Source organism: Talpa occidentalis, unplaced genomic scaffold (genome assembly GCF_014898055.3).
Source record: "Talpa occidentalis isolate TD23 unplaced genomic scaffold, MPIMG_talOcc4v2.1 talOcc4.3, whole genome shotgun sequence".
NCBI classification, from domain to species: domain Eukaryota; kingdom Metazoa; phylum Chordata; class Mammalia; order Eulipotyphla; family Talpidae; genus Talpa; species Talpa occidentalis.
This window is the reverse complement of record NW_023603184.1, coordinates 131478146-131500956: the sequence shown is the minus strand read 5'-3', so window position 1 is coordinate 131500956 and position 22811 is coordinate 131478146. Positions and strand designations below refer to the sequence as shown.

General features: G+C 35.9%; 1 protein-coding gene across 3 annotated transcripts in view; it reads left to right on the top strand.

Moving 5' to 3' along the window:
• The window catches only part of LOC119255187 (receptor tyrosine-protein kinase erbB-4), a 964561-nt gene extending 949133 nt beyond the window's left edge, over nt 1–15428 (top strand). For 2 of the 3 annotated variants that reach the window (XM_054700043.1, XM_054700041.1), the window contains 3 exons: nt 3722–3769; nt 4550–4847; nt 7253–15428. In XM_054700043.1, coding sequence (XP_054556018.1) covers nt 3722–3769; nt 4550–4847; nt 7253–7698 — 792 coding nt within the window. In that variant the 3' untranslated portion in view covers nt 7699–15428. The remainder of the gene's footprint in view (nt 1–3721; nt 3770–4549; nt 4848–7252) is intronic. The other variant, XM_054700042.1, reaches the window with a different exon arrangement.
• The last annotated feature ends 7383 nt before the right edge of the window (nt 15429–22811 follow it).

Sequence of the window (22811 nt, the reverse complement as noted above, 5' to 3'; positions counted from 1 at the left end):
AGCTTTAAAAAAAATCACAGGAAATACCTCATCTGGTTAATAATTTGAAATCTCTGAGGAGTGATACCAGACACTACAAGTATAACAAATAATGTGCATGTAATAGGACAGAGATTCAGATATTCATCATTCAGCTGATAATGTAAAAATGCATTTTACACTGTATTTGACATATTTACTGACTCTTGCCTTCTTTATAAACTATAACCTCTGGCAGTTGAGTCCATGTTAATCGTGCTATGTCCTGTGATATGGCTCCAAAATTAAACTTGACTCTCCATCACCTTTATAAATCCCCCACCAGGAACAAACTCCATTTCACCTGCTAGTTCGCAAACTACCTCTTTCTATCTTAGTCCTGCTGATGGTAAATCCCCTCACCAGCTAACTGAACAGATGCACCTAGTGCTGCTTCCTAAAGATCCACAAAGCTGGGCTTTGAGGGACATTAGAAAAGTGTTAACAATGAAAAAAACCAAAAAAGCCTTTTAACTGAGAGCACTGCTTTGTTCTGCTTAGAACTTTAAGGTCACTCCAGCTCAGTCTGACTGTGGGGATCTTAATTTTTACTCAACCAATTTACTTGCAGCTGTCATTCTTTCCAATATTAAAAGTTCAGCGCTTCGAATGTAGGGAATTGGAAAGGGGTAGGAGAGGGGGAGGAGGAGGAGAAGAGCTTGTTACAAACTAAAAACAGCAAAAACAAGTAAAATCTGGCTTGGCTCTCAAGTACAAAAAGTTATTTTCAAAGCCTATAAATTATGACATAGTGATTAACATGTAATTTAAATATATTTAAACAACAATTATATCACATTTCCAGCCCAGCTAATTGGCCTCACAGATGTTCCCTTGTAGCTGCAGTGCCCTTCCAGGGGGAAATGAATGAGGTGCTTTTTATCATGGAAAACAGAAAAAAAAGCAAATGGAAAAAAATGGAAACAGAAACATAAAAGCAGCCAGTAACCCTAAAAACAATGAATGCTAAAGGGGCTTTGCTTAGCATTTTTTTTTTCCATTTTAATGCTGAAAACTAGGAAAAACTTGAAAATGCTTCTATTACTGTGATGCTATCTGGCAGAGAAAGTTGGCAAGTTGCTTATTGAAAGACTTGCCCAAGCAGGGACAGTGGGTGCATTATAATATGGCACAGCCTCACTTCATGCCTGGGAACAGACTCACTGTAAGAGTTCTCCTTATTTTTAATACAACGCTTTTACCATTGAAGACAGTCTAGCCCAGATAATGAATGTAGATAATTAATCCATATCCTGATGAAGAATGACTTGTGAGTTACTTGTTTGATCATTTATCTCTTAATTTCTATAAAATGCAAAATGTGCTGCTCCAATGCCATTTCCTGAGCTGGGATTCTGTAATTGTAGCACAACATTACTCAGTGCAGAAACCCTTGCAAGTTAAAAAGTCAAAGGCACATCAATTTCAGGGTATAGAGGAATATTCCTCCATTCCATCTGGGTTCTTCTGAGGCTGAAGAATAAACAAGTTAGCGTCAGATAAATTAGTAGGAAAAAAGGCTCGAATTTAATAACAGCTTTGGAAAATTTACATGGTTTTAAATTCTAAAGTAAAATGGGGTGGAACCAGGATATATATCCTGTGTTTAAGGACCTGGGATACTAAGGAGAGAGGAGAAGGAGAGACTTCATATGACAAACAAGAGGGAGTGACCTTCTTTCACTTTAAGAGTAAAAAATACAAATTTCTCAGGGAGGACTTGTTCATTGATAAACCTACAATTGGATGATATCCCCAAGCCATATTCTGCTAGGATATAAAAAGGGGTTGCAGGATTGATTGTTTCTTTTATTAGGAAAAAGGTATGAAGGACAAATATCTCTCTCCATCTCTAAGGTCTTTATTGCTCTTAACTTAAAATAATCTGCTTTCTTTCAGTACAAGTAATAAGACTTCCTGATGCCCACAGTATTTCAGTTGACTTTTATTTCCCCATATCAAGTGACACTTATTGAAAGAAGTCTACTGTGGTCATGTTGACAAAAGGCTATCTGACCTTTGGGAAAGACTTCTTGTACCAGTAATGATTAATATTTTGAAGTACCATACCTTTTAATATATAATCACCGTATTGAAATAAATTCACTCCAACTTCATTTCACTCTTGCCTCTTCTTTTAGTGATCTCAGACAATGTTGGATTGTACAGTGTAAATTGCAAAAGACCAGTAGCCATGTCTCTCCTAGTATATCATGGCATCTCCAGCATCTATCACTGTTCCTGTGGTTTCATTGCAGAGATTTAATCCATATTTGCTGAATAACCTGTTTAGTGATAGGGTAAGATCAAGATTTGTTTCACCAGGCAGTGATTATATTGTTCTTAACATCCCTATTTCACATGTCACGAGACTATATAGAAAATTCCTTTCTCAACCTTTATGAACAAATATATTTGATTTCATATCTTTCTAAAATATAGCAGAATATATTTTTATTGAAGGCAATGTGGAAAACAGGTAAGTATTTTAAAATGACTGATGAGTAGCTTGTTATTTTGAATACTTAACCATAGGAAACTGGTTTAACTGATATGAATGTTTAAATTTTATGTTACCTCTGCACATTTATAATAGTACAGAGTTCACAGAATTAAATTGTACATTATCTTTGTCTTCACTGAAAGTCTTCATTAAATGTTTGTTAGGAAGCCAAGGAGGAAAGTGAGGGTCTGAGATGTTTCATGATTCACTACATCACTTGTAATTGAAACTGTTTCTAACAATACATAAAACAATCTTTCTATTGTTTACAATACCACCTCCTATGCAGTACATATTTTATCATGAACTTTCCTCATTATAGTCTTTAGCATGTTGTTAGTTATGTTATTGGAGAAGTAAAGTTATAAGTAGTTCCTATATTATCATGTAAGTGACTCAGTTATAGCAAGAATTAAAATATGAAATGTAAATATCTTTGCATATTTTTATCACCATTTTCACTTAACCCATAGGTTGGAGTATAAAGCTCTAAGAATATAGATTTGTTTGTTTTCAATGGAAATCTGACTACAGCTGACTCTAAATACATAAAAATAATGTATGTAGAGCACATTTCTAAGAAAAGAGTTGATATTCCAAGATTTCCTGCTGTTTTTTGACTGCACAAGTCACACTAAAGAGAAAATAGTATGAATCTTTTTACAAAGAGAAACTAAGAAGTTGACTCTTTTGCTGAAATGGTAAAAATTAAATATAACTTGATAGCAAAATTTATTCCAGGCAAATTGAAATCTATTTCTATCTTCTTCTAGATAAGTTTCTTCTAATGAGAGAAAAGTTAATGCTGTAGTATGTGGTCACTTCAATCACTTGACATGTAACAAAGGAAAATGTTCTTCACTTATAACTATAGAAATCATTGACAGATGTCCCTTTGCTTCTAGGGTTAATCAGAGGACTATTCACTGTCAACTCAATTTTTAAACAACTATATTAATTTTCCATTAAATTTTCCTTTTTGGGGATTGAATTAAAATATTAAATATTCTTAAATACATACATAACTTCATTTGTAGTTGAGTGCATAAAATATTACCATGAGCAAACATCACTGTTGTGCATGTCTACCTCTTTGGTTCATACGACTCATGTGACTTTTCTTTTTCTTTTCCTTTTATTTTTTTTTTCATTCATGTTACCTCTTATTATATCCATCATTCCATTTTTCTTTCCTATTAGAGTGAAATTGGACACAGCCCTCCTCCTGCCTACACCCCCATGTCAGGAGTAAGTATTTCACAATCAACCTTCATCTTTTAGGATTTTTGATCTTTGCTTACCATGTTTCCTCTCTCTTGTCTCCATATAATTTCCTCATTTTGCCTTTGCCAACAGTGAGCTAAGCATTAGCTGTAGACCGTGTAGCTGCCTTTGTGGATATTTTATCTCAGTAGAAAATCCAAAGTTGAGATATCATGCATCAGTAGCAGCTTTTAATTTTTATGTGAAGGTTGTACCTGGGCTCATAAATTATGTTTCTGGGTGAGGAAAGCTATCTTTAGCTCCGTGGTTATAGGTTGTGTGCTAAAATGACAGAATCTCAATAATAAACCTCTAGTTGGGTACTGGAGACTCAAAGTCAGTAGCCACAGAGTAGAAGGCAATAAGGAACTATCAGCATTCAAATTGCCACAACTTTGCTTTTGCTCTTAACTGTCTACAAATAATGGTAATTGTATTTGTCATGAAAATCACTTTGAACTTTGTGTTAAAAATAGGCAATTTGGGAAAGGAACATGAAATACTTTTTCATTAGATCATATATTAGGTTGATAGTAAACAATCTGTATATTTCCAAATTGTTTTCCCATGATTGATTTTTAAAGAAAAATTGAATTTGAGGTGACTCTATCTACAATTCAAATATATTAGCCATTAGGGAAAAAAACAGTATTTCTGACTTTTTACTGAAAGACCAACTTCCATACCCTTCTGGTTATTAACATCAACTTTTTACAGCTTTTCCTAACAGTAACTTTTATTCAAATTTGTCTCTCTTATTGACAGAACCAGTTTGTATACCGAGATGGCGGGTTTGCTACAGAACAAGGGGTGCCGGTGCCCTATCGTGCCACGACCAGCACCATCCCAGAAGCGCCAGTGGCTCAGGGGGCTACAGCTGAAATTTTTGATGACTCCTGCTGTAATGGCACCCTCCGCAAATCGGTCACACCCCACGTCCAAGAGGATAGCAGCACCCAGAGGTACAGCGCTGACCCCACAGTATTTGCCCCAGAACGGAGTCCAAGAGGTGAACTGGATGAAGAAGGTTACATGACCCCTATGCGAGACAAACCCAAACAAGGTACAAACACAGTATTCAAAACTGATTGCCATTTCAAAATCACTTCCATCAACATAAGTGTGTAGAGGGACCTTTCCAGAACACCGGACTGCGTGACATTTATGGCTCAGAAAAGACCTAGGTTGCTGCTAAATGTAGTATGCTATCTGATTCAGCAGCATCCCCTTCCCTAGGGGCTCTATTGGAAATCAGAGTCATGGGCCCACCTAAGTAAGGATCTAGAGTTTAATAAGACCCTCAAGTGACTTTATGCATGATTAAGATTGAAAACTCTAAATGCATCTTTATTGGAATATTTGTGGTATTTTTTAAAGATTTATTCATTTATGCATACTAGAACTGGGGTGTAAGCCAGAGGTGCTGGGAGATGGAGTGAGAGGATTCACCAGAGACAGAGTGGGGAGCAGAACAGGCAGATCTACTGAAACACACTGCTGAGGGGAGCAACGGGCGAGGCAGGAAAGATCTGTGCCATGTGGGTTCTGCCTGGCTGGCCGGGAATCAAACTCATGCTGCAGTGGCTGGCGGTAGCTTGATAGCACTGTCTTTAACCCCTGTGCCACCAGGGAAGCCCCTTTATTGGAATATTTGAATTAAACAGCGTATCACAAGATTTTAGAACCACTGCTTTATTGGACTTATTGTTGAGATTATGAAAGTGTCCAAAGCTTTTGATGGCACCAAAAAAAATTTGACTGATTCATTAAAATGGTGTCACTTAAATATCCTACTTTTATTATAGGAAATTATGATTTCTTACATAACACATTTGAAAAATTAGTGTCTGACCCTCTGTATACTTAAACATATATCATCACATCTTGAAATATGCATGGTGTGTGATTTTACAAAGCTCAGCTTTACAGGATTCATGGTAAAAATGTTAAACACTTAAATCAAATAACATTTCAATTTTGGAAAAGCTTCTTACTTTCTTTGTAACAGCATCAAAAAGGAGACAATGGATGATTGCTATAACAACTAATGAGCATGTCTGAGTCTTAAGTGTCAACAGTAAATTATGCTATAAGACTCTGTATGTTGCCTATTATGTCCTTTAATATATTCAATAAGAGAGGAATATCTGAGTTCTAATCCAACATTGTGTCCTTCATATATCATTTAATCTCATTCCCTTTCTATAAAGTTGACAAAATATGACTTGCACTTCATTTGCACGGAGTTGTAATGACCAATTGCTTTGTAAATTATTGAACTGTAATTCACAGAGATGATATTGCAATAGTCACTACTATCTTAACTTGTATGTGATACTTAATGCTTAACTATGTCCATGTTTGTATCCAGGAGAAATAACCTTGGATTGATGGGATTTTTCTCTATATACATCAGAATAGATAGTTTATTTTGGAATGATGACATCTCAACCAACAATCTTGCCCTTTCTTTCCCCCAACAGTAAAATAAGAACAGCTAGCATGTCATTTTTGTGAATATATTAAAAGAGAGGATAAGAAGAGGGTGACAATATATGTGTTTACATGTCCATATATATTCTGTGTTGTAGACATAGAGGTGGAATTAAGCTTATAGAGAACAGCATTAATTAGCAGCACTTTTAAAAATTCTTTGGCATTATTTATGCTGTATGAATTTATTAGATTAAATCAAACAAAATAGCCACTATATGACTGGTTTAAACCTACAAAATAACAAACAATATTATATGATTCAAACTAGTAGTTCACTATTTTGTGAATATTATTACTCATTGGAAGTAGTTGTAATAATTATGCTTTATTTTTAAGCATATGTATTGTCAAGCAAGTCAGTTTGGAGACATGTTGACTATATAACAAATTTGTTTTATTAGTTTATTATTATTTTCTTTATATGTGTCCTATGTATAAAAGATTTCAAGGGAGTATTTACAATCAAATCCGTGTTACCTCTGTAGTTATTAACCATACAAACTAAAAGCCTTGGCTTTATCCACTCAATCTTAGCAGAAAACTATTCACACGTTGATTTGTACAATTCTTAAAAACTTCTAATTCCTCCATATTTAAAGATGCTATAACCCTGATGAATTCTTACCTTTCAACAAAAATTATTTGCTTTTAGAAATCAGAAACATGTTAAAAAAAAAAAAAAACTTGTCGCATAGGTAAAAGAGACAAACACAATTAGAAGGAAAGGTGGATAATCGAGAGAACAAAAATGCTGATCCTGGCCTTGTTGCTACCTTGTTTTGTCATTAATATGTCTGGCTCACTTGCTCCTTCTTCAGTAGTGTTTAACAAAATAGTTTTGTAAGAATAAATCAAGACAAATCTATGGCTTTATCATTCTGGATAAAGAGGTTAACCATTCTGTATAGCCTTGGTCTGGTGAGCATTTTCCAGAAAGTGGATATTGAGCCTGATATTTTTGTATTCTGTCAGAATACCTGAACCCTGTGGAGGAGAACCCTTTTGTTTCTCGGAGAAAAAATGGAGATCTTCAGGCTTTGGATAATCCCGAATATCACAATGCTTCCAATGGCCCACCCAAGGCAGAGGATGAGTATGTGAATGAGCCACTGTACCTCAACACCTTTGCGAATGCCTTGGGAAATGCAGAGTACCTGAAGAACAACATACTGTCTGTGCCAGAGAAGGCCAAGAAAGCATTCGACAACCCTGACTACTGGAACCACAGCCTGCCGCCTCGGAGCACCCTTCAGCACCCAGACTACCTGCAGGAGTACAGCACAAAATATTTTTATAAACAAAATGGACGGATCCGGCCAATGGTGGCAGAGAATCCTGAATACCTCTCTGAGTTCTCCCTGAAGCCAGGCACTGTGCTGCCTCCTCCACCCTACAGACACCGAAATACTGTGGTGTAAGCTTAGCAGTGGTTTTAAAGTGGAGAGACATGCCCGTTCCATTTTCCTTGCCACCTCTCTTTCTCTCGTGGTCTTCCTTCTCCTCCCAAGGCCAGTAGTTTTGACAGTTCCCAGTGGAAGATAAAGAAATGCAATGATAGTTATGTGCTTATCTAATTTGAACACTAGAAGGAAGGACTGAAAGAGAAAGACAGGAGGAACCATGTTGTTTCTTCATTTCTCTGCATGGGTTGGTCAGGAGGCTGGAACAGCTAGAGAAGGTTCGACAAATATAAGGCAGTACTGCTTGCTGTCATATCAATTTATAATATTTATTCTCTTTTATTTCTCTCTCTCTCTTTTTTAGTGAAGATGCTTGAAAGATACGTGCTCTCTGTTCCTATCTGTAGGAACTGATGTGTATTTTCAGCATCCCTGGAAATCCTAATAAAATTTCCATTAGAACAAAAAAAACGTTTTTGCTAACATATGATGGCAACTGAGATGGAGAGTCCAGTTTCGTCTGTAGCAGTTTTTATCCTGACAAATAAGAATGGCCAACTTAGCTTTCATATTGAGTCTCCATCAGTTATAACTCTTATGTTTGGAGAACTTTGTTTTGCTTTGGTCTGTCCTTTTATATTACATGTTCCCCTATTTTTGGCTTTAATTTCTAATTGCAAAGATTTTTACATCAAAGCTTCTTATGTATTGCTATAAATTGACAGCTTTAAAAAGAAATATTTTAATATTTTGAAATGGCCACTATTTTAAATATGCAGTCTTTAAAATTAGAAAGGGAGGCCAAGTTATTAGTCAAATATGACATCAACCCTAACTTTTGTGCTTTACACTCTTGAATATGTACCCATCCCATACCTTTACATTCATCAACATCTTCTCCATGAATGACAGTACTTGATAAGTGGTTGGTAATGTTAAAAGTAGAAAGGAAGCTAAGAGACAGTTTTGTGTGGTTCATGAAAACTACTGACACTTTCAGGGATGGTCCTGAATGGGAAATCCATTGAACTGGAAAAAAACACACTGGATTGGGTATGTCTACCTGGCAAATACTCAGAAATGTAGTTTGCACATAAGCTATAATTTTTTTTTGTTCTCTTTCTGAACTCCATTTTGGATATTGAATGAAGCAATATGGAAGCAACCAGCAAAATAACTAATAAGTACATTTAAAAAAAAAGAGCTAAGATAAAGAAAGACTGTGGAAATGCCAAATGAAGCAAATTAGGACTTTGGAAGAGTACCCAGGGATTGTGGTGAAAGGGCCAGCACATTATCCACATGTGATGCTACATTGCTACGCAAGGAAAGTTGTCCAGTTTGTATACTCCATGTGAAGGAATGCAAGTAAGAATTGGCTTGAATTCATGGAATTTGTAGTATGAGATTCTATTTGTATTAAGTAGAAGATAAATTGTTGCACATAAGTTGGTATAATAAGAAATACATAAACATTCACAGTTCATAGATAGGTCCTTGGGTTAAAAGTTGTAAATAATCATGAAAAAGCTCATGTAATTATTTTAAAATCAAAAATAATAATCCTCTGATACTTTATATAAAAATTCTTTTTCTTCAAATACAGCATCCTAGTTCTAGAACCATCTTTATTATATATCACTTTAAGACGACTGATAGGAATGAGTGAAGGAATAAGTCTCCAGGAGAGGAGACCTCAGGTCAGTAAATAGAAGAATTGTATATGTGTCTCTTTTCTGGGAAATTCTGCCCCAAGTCATTGGAATAAAAATAAAATCTTTATAATGTAATGTTGAAGTATTAAGATCATATTTGAGTCTACCACCTTTAAAAAAAAAAAAAGCAAGTAAACTGAAAATCTCCATTGGTAAAGCAGAGAGTTCAGAAAAATAATGCAAAAACATCTAGGTTTCTTTCTATTTTGAAAAAAGAAATCCCTCTATTCATTCAACTCCTTTATTTTTTCAACTGATATTTAGAGTCTACTAAAAGCTCTGTGTTACATGGGGAATGCCCATATTAATGTAGTATTATCCAGAACTTTAACATCTCATAGTCACGTTTAATTTGGAATGCCATTTAGATTTTTCCTTTAAGTCAAGGAATAAGATTATTATAGACTATAATAAGGTTATTATAGACTATTTTGTGTACAGTCATCATAACATCAGCTGCTTGTTAAAAGATCTCCTGTGAATGCATTTGGGACATGAATTAAACACCTGTTTTTTATTGCAGTTGGCAAATAGGATAGATTCAATGTTATCATCCAAACAGACTGATCTAAATGGAGAATGCACCACTGGCTAATTGGTGTATTTGACCTCTAAGTTGACCACTAAATCAACAGCAGATTTCGTTCTTTGACTATGAACCCAAATGCATTGGAAGTGGTTTCTTCCTAAGTTATGAGAAGTATGGTAAGCTCGAGGATTGAGCTAGAACAAGGGAAGAAGGGCTTATGAGATCTCATCTAGTGAAGTTCAACCATGAACTTCCCAAGGTTGAAGGCACAGAATGATTCAGAAGTCACAGAATGACAGCTGAGCTCTCCCACCATTCACCAATCTCCAGGAAAGGAGTACCTCACATCAGTACTTACGATGATTCGGATATAAGCCTTCCTTTCTTGATCTATCTGTACCAACTCATCACTGACAATACACTTGTTGGATACTAGAACTTGACTTATTCTTCTGATTTTCAATTTTTTGTCATTTCTACCAAGATTTGGAAAGCAGAATCATTTTGAAGGATGAAAGACAAATGATGTTCTTACTGTTAAGGAGCTAAAATGTATTCAGAGAATTTAGTCTCATCCCTAGACCATGAAATTCTTTCGGATCAGTTAATCTATGAACAAGGAGTTAATGCAAGTATAATTCAAAATTACCCAAAAGTTTCTTAAGACTTCCACTTTATTATTCCTTTTGAATGGTAGTTCACACTTGGTTTCATTTGTTTTAGAGTTTCTCTTTTAGTTTTATTTTCATCTCCCTATGGAAACATACTTAAGAGTGTGTGAGAGTGAGAAAGGAAAAAAGAGAGCTTCAGTTGTTCCAAGAATTGCCTATTTAACCCAGTAGAGTGAAATTAAACAATTAAGGCCTACAAAGTACATCAGAATATAAGATTCCAGATGCTAGTTGTATCAATACAGATAGGCATTATCAACTAAGTAAATCTGAGGAAAATTAATAGTAAAACTATATAGACTGTATTTATTAAATCCTTAAATTCTGTAGCATATACCTATCTTGGGGACTTCTGGGAAAACTTTACAAAGTAAGTGGTTGTTTGAAGAAGTAATTTTTAGACAGGTGAGCAAAGAAATCCTCTAAACTAAGGTAGATCCAGAACCACAAAGCTTCTTGAGGTACAAAGAGGTGTCTGGACTACTTCACAGTGAATGGTTTTCTGAATATAAGTAGCACAGGTTAGGATGAGAGTGTTTCACAAATAATATTCTTGAAATAGCATAAAAGACAATGCAAAACTCAAAATATATTAAAAAGTACAAGCTAAAAATATGAGACTCTTAGTAGATCAGAAAGAATAACAATATCTGTAGCTTGAAAGAAGAAATAGTGTTCTTCTTAGTGTTACCATGTGTCAATACCTTTTAAAGTATTCTAAAGTGGCTTGAAGACTGTGCTTGTTCCCAAGGTCAAGGACAAACAAGCAAAAAGACTGTGAGGCTTTGCTGCTAGATGAAGTTAGAGGGGCTATAACATGCTTCTTGAAGTGTCAAAAGTGAAAAGAAAATTAAGATGGTTTAAGCCCATCAGGCAAGGATGTAAATACAATTTTTTCTAACACTATCTAACCTTTCTTTCAAGACTTGAATTTTTCATTCATCTGTAATTGTTAATTATTTAACTAGTATATGTAGTTCATAAGGTAATAGAAGAGGTGATCATGAAAGCATGTATATAAACTGGACAGAAATATGATAAGCTGTAAGATGTAGATTTAGTTAGGTTATCAGACATTAAATGATTTTAATATTGCTAAACAAATCAAACTAGAAAATTAACCACAAAATATAACAAAATAAGATACAGGATATGAAATGTAGGATGGATTTTGCATAGTACAAAATAAGTTTGCCATTTAAAATTGTTATTTATTAGGTTTAGCTGAAAGTAGGCATATTAAGAGTTGGTCCCACTTGTGAAAACCTGCTTTTAAATATTATAAGTAAAAATTTTTCTCACTGTATTATTCCTTTACCATTTCTTAATGTAAAAAGAAAATTTGTTTTGAAAACACCACCTTGTAGGGTTTAATAGGCAAATGTGACATGAAGTAAGAGGTCTTCAAAGAGAAGTAAAGGAAACGTAAATGTTCTATTACCTTATGCAGAGACAAAGAATAAGTGGTGCCATTTAGTAAACAAATTACATTAAATTTGTGGCATGTCCTATCATCTTCCATAATATCCTCGCATCTCCCAAAACCAGGAATTAGTTAACAATATTCTGATAAACAAATAAAATCAAGCATTTCCAACTGCTGTATTTCCATTATTTTGAACTCTAGTTACTAAGCTGATGATTTTTAATAGGGCAAATGAGAAATCCAGGTTTATAAGCTGCTAGTTGTTTTAAAGCCAGATAATCTAACTTCTACTGTAGATGCTCTAGGCAGAGAATCCTGCTGTGCCTCTCTTTGTATTTATGGACATCGAAGGACCACCTTGTACCCATGTAGACACATAAAGGCAGATTCATGACTCCTGATTGCCCTTTGTTTGGAACAAAAAAACATCACACAGATGTAGATTGGGCATGATTTTAAAGTCACAGTCTCAGCAGGACCTTGACATTACTAATTATACAATAGGGTCATCTTTTATTCCTCTGGGGAAAATCAATAAAAATCTTCTAACCCTAGAGATACTTTGCAAGAGTGGTTCTCTCCACACTTGCAACATAAAACTTTTGAGGTCATGTGTTGGGTCAGGAACCCTTGTGTTTGTATGGACAAATGGCTTTTAACATCAAGGGTTGCTTTTTTTTTTTAATTAAACATCTCTATAAATTAGCAGAATTTTCCAGCATTGTGTTCAATTCCCACTGATTTTGTAGAGGTGCAAAATTATAGGATGTCCACTTTTGCAGACCCCTGACTCAATTCCTCCCAGCCAGGTGGTATTTTGGGCAGAAGAAAATGTTTCTCTATTCACAAGCTGAGAAGACAAATTAAAGCCCCCATTTCATGTGGGTATTCACATAATTCCCCTGGAAAAAACTCCTTGACAGTCCGTTTTGCAAGTAAGCGATAACCTTGTTAGAAAACACAGAAAAAATAATTTCTCTCTGGACCTCACTGGAACATAGTACCCTTACTTCTCCCACTGCCTCCATTCTTTTCACTTTTCTACCACCCTAGTTCAAAGCAGTCCTCTAGATGCTTTACTTCTCTTAAGCCATAGTGGATCTTCTTGGTCCCATACCCTGCTTTGTGAAATAATGACTTAAGTCTCTGCCCTCAGATGCCTGACATTTTCCATAAAAGAGTCTAGCAATCTGAACATTGTGTAAATTATTTCTCAAATAAATGACTGCACAGAGTACACATTATGATAGTAAAACGATATTTTCCATGAAGATTGAATTTCTTAACTATGCCCTTCTCTGTAGGAATTTGTGATGAATCAGCCCTGTGATGAATTTTGAAACTCACACATGCACACTTACCCTTTGGTGGGTCTTAGATTTAATCTTTCCATAAAGACCTTACATATAACAGAGAGTTTTGCTAGCAAATTAACTTATTTACTTTATTTATCTTCTTTTATCCCAACCACAAATATTTTACTGCTGCTGTAATTTTTTTTTTCACAAATGAAGAATCTTATATCATAAAGGGAAAGGCTATTTAGCTTTGAGAACCACCTGTAATATTTTACTGGAATTGTTCATCTATCTAACAAATGCATGAGTGCAGTTTCACTGTAATGCAAATCCATGCTGTCTAATAAGTTGCCATTCTTTCTCTACTGCTCTTTAAAGAAGTTTTTCTTTCAATGATCTGCTTTTGCATTTCATGAGGAGTGGTTATATTTGTACACATATACAAATATATGAATACAAAGTTTCATACCTATAGGCAATAGTCTAATTTGTCCAAACCACTTTGCCTTTACTGCTATTTTTATCCCTAATATGTAAATGTTTCCCCCAGGCCTGTAGCTCTTTTGCAAAAAGCAAATCATATCTCCTATATGACATAACCTGGTTTTTGAGTATCATTTCCAGATTTTTCAGTTAATGTGGGGGCGAGGGATATACATTTTCCCTAATGTGAGAGTCACTTTCCTGTATATTTCTGGATCTCTCAGGGGCTGGGAGGGGGTAGTGAGGGTACTACACCATAGCACTCCAAGAACCCTTTTGGGATTACTCCAGTAATCAACTAAAAGAAGTTATTTTCTAAATGTAGATACGTAAGGTGTTCTTTTAAAGTAAGGTACTTTGAAATATGTAGCATAAATTGGTACTGCTGTTAAATGGGTCGATTATTAAACTGAGCAGCTGTGCAAGGGCAGCTAACTTTGAAAGCACACCGCACTGGCTGGTGTGTCTGCATCTCATGCTGTGAGCACCAGGGACTCACATCGCTGCATGTCAAATTGCATTTTCTCATGGTAAGACTAGTTGTTCATCTCTTTCTCGAGCAATCTAATCTCGAGAGCAAATGAAAGTGAGATTAGTCTGTAAGACAATTCTTAGCACAAAAAAAAATAAGTCACATGATCTCTCACAAACACTCATCTCATACACCCATCAAAGTATTTGACTAAGATCGGTTCAGGTGATAAAGGGAGACACTTTACAGAAAAGGCAGAGACTTAAGGTTTAGTATACATTTGTATTCATTTCTTCATGTTCTTAACTCCTAAACAGAAAACAAGCCCTCTCTCTTGTGAAGTATCTTCAAAAGACAGAGGTGCAAAAAATACCTAGCTGGTAAGCCATCGATGTTTCATTTAAATCCCAGTGTTCAAAGTTAGCTGCCTTTTTGAAATAAAAAATACTACTGTATGTTTGAAAATGTGAATAGTATTTTTATAGCTTGTTAAAGACATGGCTAGTTGAATTTGTAAATAAGGAAACTGTTGCTTTGATTTTCTTTCGTGGACATCTTTATTTGGAACATAATTGTCTTTAGGGTTGATTTGTATATAAGTAATTGGCTTGTGATTGTTTCTTTTTGGTTGGAAGTTATCATTTTGACATTACTTGTGATTCTGTGTTCAGCACTATTGTGATGTGTTCAACCTCTGCACTCGCTTACACAATAGGATATGCCAATTGTGTGTGGTGTAATGTTATTTTGATTTTTTTCTATTTTATCTATGAAGGATTATGCACTTAACACATACTAACTTTTTTAATGTTAGGTATATTTTTAGTATAATTTCCCTTATTCTTTCTTCTCCAACCCTTCACTCCACTCTCCTCCTTCCCCCCATTTCTGTTGCTATTTGAGAATGAGGGACAAACAGTATTTCAAATTTCTGTAATTAGATTTTTCAGTTAGTTCTCAAGGATTCTCTCTTGGTCTTGGGAAAGAATTGTACCTGTACAAGGCAATTATAGAATGTGACCTGCTTTGCCTCATTCCATACTGATCATCCCAGCTGAACAATTTGAAAACTGTTCTGCCTTTTTGTTACATGAATCTGTCAGAAATATATTTTTAATTTAATATAAATGAAATTCAATAAAATATGAAACAAATGTTCTCTTCCGTGTCAAAAATTTGTTATTGGATAAACCATGTGGGTAAGAGGAAGATTGTGTCTAGATATAATAATATGAAGATATGTATATGAGCTTATTTTTGTCTGTGTTTATGAATCTCATTTACTCACTTCAGAACCTGTTGGTCGTGTGGAATTTGATATATTCCATATCTTTTTACGTTTAGCACATATGCCTATTGATGTGCACAGACTTACTTCTCTCTGTAGACTATGCTTAATTATCTGTGACTAGTCTATTTCTTTGGGAATTAAAAAAAAGTTTTAAAAGATCTGCTAGGTAGTATCCAAATAATGTTAACATTTTCATGATATTTTTTTCTTTCTGCCCTGTTCACAGTTTACAAAATTGGTTCTTGCAAATCTTTTGATGTAAAGACTGTCAAATGTTATCATGCTTGAAGTGAGGAGTGGGGTGTGGGACCATAAAAAATCACCAAGCCTGGTGACTTGGGGAAGCTGACAGAAAAGCATGAGAGTGATTTTGGAGACATTGGTGATGTGAATAAGATCTCTCAATACTTTCTTATGCCAACTTTTCATTTTCAATTTTATTTTACTTCTTTATGCCTCCAAAGTCTAAGAACTTTAAGATCCCAATGACTTCTCATGTGGATTCTATAACTCTTTCAAACCATTATTGTTATGTATGATGTCAAATGGGTCAGTGAACATAAAATATATTTTCAAAATGATATATTGGAGTAAATTTTCTTAAAATTGTTCAGTTATGAGCCTTTAAAGATCCTGGTGATTGTCCTCCTTTCTATTTGCAGGACGTGCACGCATTCGCTCCCTTGGAACTTTTGACCCATTTACTTGAGATCATTGTTATTTAATAGTTTTCAGAGTGAGATTTGTCAAGGTGCTATGCATTTTAAGACAATAGTAAACTGAGGAAGAAAAATATTATGTGCTCCTAATAATTTAAGGTGTAATCGATACTGCCAGTGGCATTATGTTAATTCATAGCAGTTATAATACTTACTAATTACATAATGCTTCACCATACCTGAAATTATTTTGCATATGTTGGTTCATTTGTTTCATTATATCCTTTTGAGATAAATATTATCAGAATAGGGCTGATAAGGAAAACAAGACTGAAAAACAAATGTAGTCATGTGACCTTTCTGAAATTAGGGCACTCATCATCAAAGTTCGTGTTAAATATCTTTCCTCTACTTAGTTATCCACTTCTTTTCCTCTTTGTTAGTTGTGTGTGATAGAAGCACAGTTTATGCTGACACAATGACTCAGTGCATGACTACCAATGGTCTTCACTAGCCCCTTGACAACCGTTTTCTCTTATAACTGAAAACTTCACCCACTTCTCACTACTCACACTACCAAGCGCAATTCATATATGATGGAGAGTCAATTTTCTTTCCTTCAAGAGAGAGAAAAGCACATAGTCACAAGTAAAAGGATTTTCAAAATGATCATGTGGAAAAGCTGATAATAGGGTCCCTTTCTGCTTGGTAAAGGTACTACTTGACCTCTATACATACCAGAGAATAAGGCGTATAACTATATCATCTCTCATAACTCTTACAATCATTAATGTTAATAGAAGTAAAGCCTTTCATAAAGCATCAGATTTATAACTAAGTAGGTAAAATTTCCAGATTTTTGTCACATTATTGGGCAATAGAAACTTCTGAAAACAGCATAGAATCTCAACATGAATTGTCAAAATTTTAGTAAAAATGATAATGATATTAGGGAAAATATGGAGAAGCAGTGATAAGGGATTAGAAGGTTAGAAGCAAAAATGAATGTGAAAATTCACTTTAGCTATTCATGTCTCAAGCAAACTCCAAGATTCCTGAATTCACAATTGTTTAACTTTATAAGCCCTATGGGAAGAGATCTAGACATAGCAAAATGATCTCTATATAGATATATAGAGCTGTAGATATATAACAGAATAGAGATAATAATATGTAATAATGGGAGAGAGAGAGAGATGTATATATGTAAATATGTAAATGTCCAGGCAAGTATATACAAAAACTATAGGACAAAAAATATTGTGTAAAATATTTAAAGATATTTTTACATACTGCAGAATTTCATAGAGTCCCTATTTTCAAGCAGTTCACCACATGTCCCATGATGTATATCATACTACAAGTTACACTCATAAAACTGTAAACTGAGCAGGTGCATGGCCAGCTAATTGTATTTCTCTCCACAGTGTTATCAAGCTGCATGATAAGCCATAGGGAGCAAAGCCACTAGACAACCGTCTCAAGATTAGAAACGGAAGACTGTCACCCAGGTAGCAATTTTAAAGCTATAAACAGAACAATTCACCATAAGATAGCAATCAGGAGACTGTAAACCAAATGGTACACATGAGACATGTGAATATTAAAATACCTACTCTTGTGAGTTACCCATAGGTTTTTATATTAAAAAAAAATACCCATCTTGCAAACCTGTTTCTATTTATTTGTATTTCCAAGGTAAGTAGAGTGTTCTGCAAAATGATATAATCCAAATTTTCTGCCTCTTTTAGAAACAAAAGTTAACAATAATTCTAAGCTTTAATGACATATTTCGACTGCCCACTGATTCCTCCCGTAAGACACACACATGCACGTGTGTGTGCACACAGAAACACACACACCCACACATCAGTAAATTTCCTGAAGATTAATCTGAATATCTGTTCCAGTTGTCTCACGTATCTTCTTATATCACCTTCTTCCATGTATTACAGGGATTTGTTGGGCCTTTACACAGTTAAGGTTATAATATTTGTGTGGATTTCCAGCCATTACAGCAGTAACAAAAATAATAAAAGACATTGATTGAAGGTTCCTGTATGCCTGGCCCTGTGAAATACATTCAGTTCACCTATTATAAGGTAGGTGCTATTATTTTCTTCCTTTCATAATTGGAAAAGTAAAATTTTAGAAAAGTTGAGAGTTTGCCCAAGGCCACACCAAAAAGTGGCCTTCCCAAGATATAACTCCACTATAACATGCTATATTGTATTGATTTGACAATAACGATATAGCAAGAGTGGTTTTCCCTCACACATTTTAAAAAATGATTTATTTATTTATGCATACAAAAACTGGGGTATTGGCTAGAGGTGTGGGGGGTGGGGGGTGAGAGGATTCACCAGAGAAGAGTGGGGAACAGAACAAGCAGATTGACTGAAACACACTGCTGAGGGGAGCAGTGGGTGAGACAGGGAGGTCTGCTATGCCATGTGGGTCACCCCCCTGGCCAGGGATTGAACTCGTGCTGCAGTAGTTATGATAGCTTCATAGTGCTGACACTTAACCCCTTACGCTACCAGAGAGGTCTTCCCTCACACATTTAAATTCAGATGGACAGTAAATGTACTTTCATTTTTCTGTAACAAAACTTAGCATTGGGCCTCCCCAGTGGCGCAGCAGTTGAGCACTGGGCTGCGAAGCTGCCCACAGCCTCTGCAGTGCTGGTTCGATTCCCGGCTGCTCCCCGGCCACTGGGGGAGGGTCCCACATGGCGCGCAGGCCTCTCCTGCCGCCCGCTGCTCCCCTCAGCAGTGTACTTCGATCCTTCTGTCTGCTCTGCTCCCCGCTCTGGCTCTGGTGAATTCTCTCACCCTCCTGCGCTTCTGACTGTACCCAGTGCTTGTATAAATAAATAAATCTTAAAAAAACAAAAAAACAAAACAAAAAAAAAAAACACTTAGCAACTTCCCAAATCTCTAATTTATCTAGAAGTAGAAAACATAAACTGGACAACTAATAATTTTCCAGAATTACTTCAAAATATATTTAGTCAATTTAGGGCCTCCCTGGTGGCGCAGCGGTTGAGCGCTGGGTTGCGAACCTGCCCGCAGCCTCTGCGACGCCGGTTCAATCCCTGGCTGCTCCCCGGCCACAGGAGGAGGGTCCCACATGGCGCGCAGACCTCTCCTGCGGCCCGCTGCTCCCCTCAGCAGTGTACTTCGGTCCTTCTGCCTGCTCTGCTCCCCGCTCTGGCTCTGGTGAATTCTCTCACCCTCCCGTGCTTCTGACTGTACCCAGTGCATGTATAAACAAAAAACAAACAAACAAACAAATAAATAAATAAACATGCCTCTATAAAAAAAAAAAAAAAAAAATTGAAAAAAAAAAAATATATTGAGTCAATTTAAGGGTTTTCCTCAACTCTTTTTCTCAGTGGTGAAATTTAAATTCTAGAGCTTATGTTAGTTAGAAATTTCAGAATTCTGTAACTATGATAAACAACTCAGAAATATTGACTTATCATATAAAACCTTGTTTCTGCTATGTGTGTGACAGTTTTCTTCCAAATGATGCTTTGGGGACCAGAAAGCATCATTTTTCAGCTCCTCTAGCTTAAGATGTTGCCTTCATGACTGCTGGCTGTAACAGAGAAAAGAATGCTGCAGCATGAGATAGGGGCTTTTCCGTGCCACAGCTCAGAGGTAACTTATGACTTCTGCTCACTCTGTTAGTTAAAACTACTCATGCAGTTAGTTAAAACTATTCATTCTGTGCCCAGTTTCCAGGGATCTGTGGGAGCACATAGATATCAGCAAAGGAATTAAAGGAAATTTTTTTAAGATTTATTTATTTATGCATACAAGAACTGGGGTACAGGCCAGAGGTGCGGAGGCTGAGAGGATTCACCAGAGAGAGTGGGGAGCAGAACAGGCAGACTGACTGAAATACACTGCTGAGAGGAGCAGCGGGCAAGACAGGAGAGGTCTGCTGTGCCATATGGGTAGCTCCCTGACCAGGGATAGAAACCATGCTGCAGTGGCTGCCAATAGCTTGATAGTGCTATCTCTTTAACTCCTGCACCACCAGGGAGGCCCTTCAGCTTAGGAAATTATAGGTGGAAGTATAATGCAACTATGCTTTAGCCAATGTGCTAAGCAAATCACAAAGATTATCTCATTTAATAAATTACAAAATAAAAACTTTAAAACTTGATAGTCTGATAATGATAAGGAATAACAAATAACTTCTAGATTGGGAGATGCAGAATTCTTTGTTATTTACTGCTTTGTAGGTGAGAAGACTGACCCCTAAGATCCCACAATGGGGTGCACTTGGCCCAAATGGAAACAGTAAGCTGGAAGTGTAGGAGGCAGCTTACATATAGTATGTCAGATGAAGTTAGCTAAATTTTGCAGAGTTCCTCTAGATTGAGTATTTTGAATCATTCTGCTGTTGTGAAAGAAGAGGCCATCTTAGATGCTTGACATCTGAGGCCTCTGGCAGCTGGTTGTGAGTACTGCAACCCAAGAGTGCTAGAGACTGCTTAAGGAAGGGGGTGAAGTGTGGGTTTAGCAAACTTCTGTGAAAGGGTATTGAGAGTTTTTAGCCATGATCTCAAAACTGGGTCAAGACAGCACTTGTAAAATATTACAGTACAAACTGTCATGAGTCTTCCTTTCTGCAGTTAAAGTAACTGAAATGTAGAAGCATGAAATGACATAACTCAAGTCACATAGTTAAGAGATCACATGGCTGTGAGCCCCGCTCTGTCTATACTCCCTGTCTAAATAATCCTGTTTTTTTACACACGTTTTGTAGTAGGGATCTGTTAGGCTTTTTTTTTTTCTCTCTTCAATTGGATCTTTTCTCTCTCGTTTCTGGTGCAATATGCGTGACTGCTAGGAGTTTTCATGTGTTAAATTTCTGTGCATTCATCTTTCCAAGCCTTGCCAACCCACACTTATTTCACTTGCTTCATTCTGTCTTCTAAACTTTCACTGCTTGGTACCCACTTGTGCCTTGGAGTTTTAAGGGTAAGGACAATGTCTGGGAAGGAAGGAGAGCAACTATACTTCAATTATTGTAAAAATAATTTTTGAACTTTTTACATTATTAAAAAATAGCATGCTTAATTGACGTAATTCTCATAAAACAGCAGTTCAATATACAATGGGTTAAATATAATATACTATTTGGTTGGATAATTTGAAAAGCATTTTACTGTTCACAATAGAAATATAATTGCTTGAAAGTCTGTAATAGGTGTTTGGCATCATTTCTGTTATATATTATATTCCCCGTTACACACAATGAATGTGTTCATGATCCTGACAATGCTTAATGCTCCAGTAGTTAGATTGGTCAACTATAGTGTGGGAGATATAAATTTCTGTTCTAGTATTATCTAATTCAAAGATTATACAGGTAAGTAACTATATAATGAAAAGCATCGATATCTTCCTTTGAGAATAAAAGGCGCATTGCAGAAAAGATTTTGACATTGATCTAAATTGTACTGGAATTTTCACTATATTTAGTAATAGTCCTGCTGTTGTCAAAGAACAGATTACAAAGTTCTAATCAGATGCACTGACATTTCGTTTCCTGCCCAGTTATATGCTCAGCTTGATTTTCAGGCTGAAGGAACAGAAAATATATGTACCCTTAAATCAACACAGAATACTTTACAGTTACAGGATTATCTGCTGTATATATGTTTCATTAATTACCTTTCTTCCCTTAAAATAGCTCATATATCAAAATCATTGTTTTGGCCCATAAATATTCTTTTAAAAGTTTGCAATAGTTAGGTATTTTTCTATTTTCTGTAAGTACTATATTTTTCACCAAATACATTTTGATGACATTTCTGGCCTCCCACATATATCATACAATACTTTCTTTTTTGTTTTTAAAGATTTATTTACTTATGCATACAAGAACTGGGGTACAGGCCAGAGTGTGGGGGATAAGAGGATTCACCAGAGAGAGAGAGAGTAGGGAACAGAACAGGCAGATTGACTGAAATACACTGATGAGGGGAGCAGTGAGCAAGTTAGGAGAGGTCTGCTGCACCATGTGGGTAGCTCCCAGACCGGGGATAGAACTTGTCCTGCAGTGGCTGCAGATAGCTTCATGGGTTGTGTCTTAACCCCTTGCGCCACTAGGGAGGATGATATATCATACAATACTTTCTTAAGATACATCCCTATAATTAGAAATTTGAAAGTCAATTCATGTGTACATTTTTAAGGGACAGTGAAAAGATGTTTTCATTTTTCATGATTTACATAACTGGCATTGGAGAATCTTGGTGTGCATAGTCATTTAAAACAAAAGACATACCCACAGGAGACCAATTTGGCCACTTCAGTTATGAAAACTCTGTGTGCAAGTATTGCTAAGGATATTGACTTAGCTCACACTTATCATAGTGACATAGATGGAAGTGGAGGATTTCTTTATCGCAGAGAACTTCCTCCCCTTCACTGGCAATGTTTTACCCTTATCATACTGATTGTGACTTTTTTTCTAGTACTAGAGAAACAATCAAGGGATGGATTATTAGGTAAGAGAAAATTCATCTGCGATTCAAGACCAAGGAGCTATTCCATATAAAATTA